We start from the raw sequence: 4,092 nt of genomic DNA, 5'->3' as shown, positions 1-4,092 counted from the left end.
GGTATCAGATTATTAATCGATTTATCAAATAAATAATCGACTGATTAATCGATTGGCAGAATAATCGTTGGTTGCATCCTTAGTGCTGAGTAACTGTAGGAGTCGCCTGTAATAAACCGTTAAACATCTGGAAAACATTCAGTTTTATAGACTTTGCTATTAGAAAACTCATCTATTTTAAATTTTCCATGTCAAATAAAATCTGCAGACTTTTGAGATTTTGCTTTAAAGTAGATTAAAACTTTTACTCTGTTCCTTCAGGAAATACTAGAACTTTGCCTCATTTGTAAAGAATAATCATAGAATGATGGACTTCATTTCTTAAAGTCTGTCTAGAATCTTAGATCTATAGTTAGATTTTATGAAGGCGGAAGTAAGGCCATGGTTCTCATTGATCTTTGAACCTATAATAAATCTGAGCTTATGAGTCCAGCCTGTTCAATGCCAACTCTGACAACATTATGAGATGTTGGAAGCGAGATCTAGATGCTTTACTGGGATTTAAGATTAACTTTTATCAAGATTTGCTTCTTTGGATCGCGACACTTTTTACTTATTGTGCTTATTTACTAAGGTTGAGTAGTTTGTGTCACCAGAGGAAAAACATGACATGAAGTATCTGAAGTAATTGCCTTCCTATCTGTGTGACCAATCTGAATCTGACTCAGATAAAAAAAAAGGTTTCCAGCGTTGGTTCACTTCCTTATTTGCTGGGTGTTGTTTTCAGCTCACGCATTTCTTTTTCCTTTCACCTCTTCTGTCTTCTAAAACAACATGTGGGGTCACGGTCAGTCCTGCCGTTCTTTATATTTACGGGAAAAAAGGACAATTTTCCTGCAGAAAATAAAAATATTCTTTTTCTTTCCTACAGAGCAGCGGAAAAAGTATTCCAACTCCAACTTTATCACTCATGAGACGTCGCAGTATCATGTTGAGGTAAAGTCTCTTTGATTGACGATTTAATCCTAAAGTTTAGAATTTAGATGAATGAATGAAGTATAAAGTTTTGCAAAGTATTTGTTATTCTCATTATATGTTTTAAAGAAAATAGGTTATTTTTATGTTTACATAGATTTGGTAACGTCTGTATTTCTGCTCGATATTTACAGCCTGTCTTTGAAATGTTCTTGAAAAGGTTTAGGTTTAGGGTTGGGTTTAGGTTTAGGCTTAGGTTAAGGTCTTAACTTTACTTGTGATCTTTGAAGTGGTCTAACTGGTGGTGATGGTAGACACCTGCAGGGTGGTGGGGGCCATCAGGCTTCTGTGGTTCATGAGGAGAAGAGGGACGTTTCACTGCTACTAAATCAAACATTACCTGTTCATTTAAAGGACCAAAGTTCTGGATTTCTATTTTTTTTATAAGGCTCCTTGTGTTTTATTTCAATGATTTCAAGGAGAAAAACATTTTTTCTCTCAGACTGTTTTGAACCATAAAACATGCTGTGGATTTGAGCCCTTTTGGTTGGAAGCTTCAGAGTTGATTTAACCTGATATTCCAGACTTTATATTCTGATGTTTAGGAATAGTTGGCAATGTGTCCGTCTGTCTGTCGCAGTTTATTTTTCCCTCCCAGGAACCGAATAAAAGTGCAATAATATAGAAACATGGCGTTTATATCCGAGTGTCCCTAAAGAGACGTTTTAGAAGAGGAAATATATTATATGTATGTAAATATATTTTTTAGAAGGTGTTTTTTCCTCCGTCTTTGAATATTTAAAGCATAAATCAGAAGCTCCTAAATTTAAGAATCAATTTTATCTGTTGCCTTTTGGCCTAATTTGTTGCTTCTGCAACATTTTCACTGGAAACTTATGAAAACTCCCAAAAACTACGAAGATTTATTTATTTTGGATATTATTAAAAAAAAAAAAAGAATGTTTTAATAATTGCTTTAATTTTGTCATTTAAAAGTTACATACTTTATCTTATGAAGTGATTTAACTGATCTCTGCAATGACTGATAGAAAATTACAATTATGTATCTTTAAAAGACCATAACTTTATTTTTTAACATAATAATCACCCTAAGGCTTAAGAATAAAAGTAAAATAAAGATTTAGTTTAGTTAGAAGTGATCCATATTAAGTATATGACATCAGAGGCAACAGTTGGCTTTTCTTACTGGTTTAGATCTTTAAGTAATTGGATTAAACTAACTCTTAGTATTAATAAACCACTGCTGGATCACAGGCCGCTCAGATAAAGATAATTAAAACCCGAGCATGAAGTATTTTGTGCTTCATAAAATCTTTAAAAACCTGGAAAAAAGGTAATTTTTTCTTAAATGCCTAATGTGAAAATTAATATAAGTAATAAGTAATTAAGAGAACTGAGCTTGATCTATAAAAGTCTGTAATTTAGCATCGATGAAGTTATTTCTTCCTGTTTTTGTTTGTAGAGTTCTATAAGCCCATGTGGCACTTCAAAAAATTCATTTATTCATTCATTCATTATTAATGAATAAATAAATAAATTAATTAATTAATATCTAATTCTAAGTTTTTGACCTGGTTCCTTTTAAGTAAACTATGCATATTAGGATGTGGTTATAAATAGGGGGAAAGGAAAGAGTTAGAAAAGCTTCCTTAATTAAAGTGTTAGGGTTATGAATGTATTTCCTGTTACCAGCTGCTGGTCACAGAGGAGGAAGATAAAGAGTCTATCATGAAATGATCCTGGTCTGTTCTTTAGACCAGAGATTAAAGCTCACATCATGATGTCTGAGATTTACAAGAGCGTATAATAAAACAATCAGCGCTGTGAAAGCGGGCGTGTCGGGCGTCTACGCCGCTGGAAGACGTGCTGTTGGTCAGTCATTGCCTCTGAACTCTGTTCCAACCAATTTAGATGAAACGCCTCTTTATTGTTGCACATGTGCAGGTCATGAGACCGAGGCTCCGCTGCTGCTTTTAAAAGCAGCAATAAAAGACCTAAACTCAAATTTCACCCAAAGATGTAAGATCTGGATTTATTTGAATAAAATATTAGTAATGGATATTAAAGTATTGAATTGTTAATGAGAGCAGATAGTTTTTTATTTGGTAGCATTAGGATGTGAGGGGTGGTTCTACTTCTGCTAGCAGATTCGTTCCCTCAGAGCATTAAAGACGATATCAGAGAGAAAGAAAACCTGGAAAACCTGGAAAACCTGGAAGCCTTTAGATGACATCACAGCTGGTAATTATTTTATTTTCAGGAATCATTTCTGGCCAAATATAAAAGCTTCAGTGAAGCTGAATTTAATCTCATTTAAAACCACAGAACCAACTGACATTTTATAACAATCAGATAACAAACACTGCCTTCAAAAATCAATTCATGCTTTCAAAACTTTTTATTTTTATCTTTCGACTTTTTCCATGAAAAAAAATAAAGGAAATGAAATTTAAATTTTAATACCTTTATTGGAATATTTATAATTGACCAACAGGAAGTTACTGGTTAATGGCCTCTAATTATATAGTCAGGAGACTTGACCAAAGAACTTTACTCTCATTCACTCATTCACTCAAACACTCATTCACTCACACACTCATTCACTCATTCACTCAAACACTCATTCACTCACACACTTATTCACTCATTCACTCATTCACTCATTCACTGACACTCATTCACTCACACACTCATTCACTGACACTCATTCACTCAAACACTCATTCACTCACACACTCATTCACTCATTCACTCAAACACTCATTCACTCACACACTTATTCACTCATTCACTCACACACTCATTCACTGACACTCATTCACTCAGTCATTCACTCACACACTCATTCACTCATTCACTCACACACTCATTCACTGACACTCATTCACTCAGTCATTCACTCACACACTCATTCACTCATTCACTCATTCACTCATTCACTCACACACTTATTCACTCATTCACTCACACACTCATTCACTCATTCACTCAAACACTCATTCACTCACACACTTATTCACTCATTCACTCACACACTCATTCACTGACACTCATTCACTCAGTCATTCACTCACACACTCATTCACTCATTCACTCACACACTCATTCACTGACACTCATTCACTCAGTCATTCACTCACACACTCATTCACTCAC

At 34.3% G+C, this 4,092-nt stretch overlaps 1 protein-coding gene across 3 annotated transcripts in view; it reads left to right on the top strand.

The window, feature by feature from the left end:
- The window catches only part of eps8l2 (EPS8-like 2), a 36,814-nt gene that overhangs the window by 12,718 nt on the left and 20,004 nt on the right, over positions 1–4,092 (top strand). For all 3 annotated transcript variants that reach the window (XM_015392661.1, XM_015392659.1, XM_015392660.1), the window contains exon 4: positions 872–936. In XM_015392661.1, the coding sequence (XP_015248147.1) occupies positions 872–936 (65 nt within the window). The remainder of the gene's footprint in view (positions 1–871; positions 937–4,092) is intronic.

Source organism: Cyprinodon variegatus, unplaced genomic scaffold (assembly GCF_000732505.1).
Source record: "Cyprinodon variegatus isolate N-32 unplaced genomic scaffold, C_variegatus-1.0 Scaffold602, whole genome shotgun sequence".
NCBI lineage: Eukaryota > Metazoa > Chordata > Actinopteri > Cyprinodontiformes > Cyprinodontidae > Cyprinodon > Cyprinodon variegatus.
Note: the sequence above shows the minus strand (reverse complement) of the source record. Positions and strands in the feature narration are given on the sequence as shown.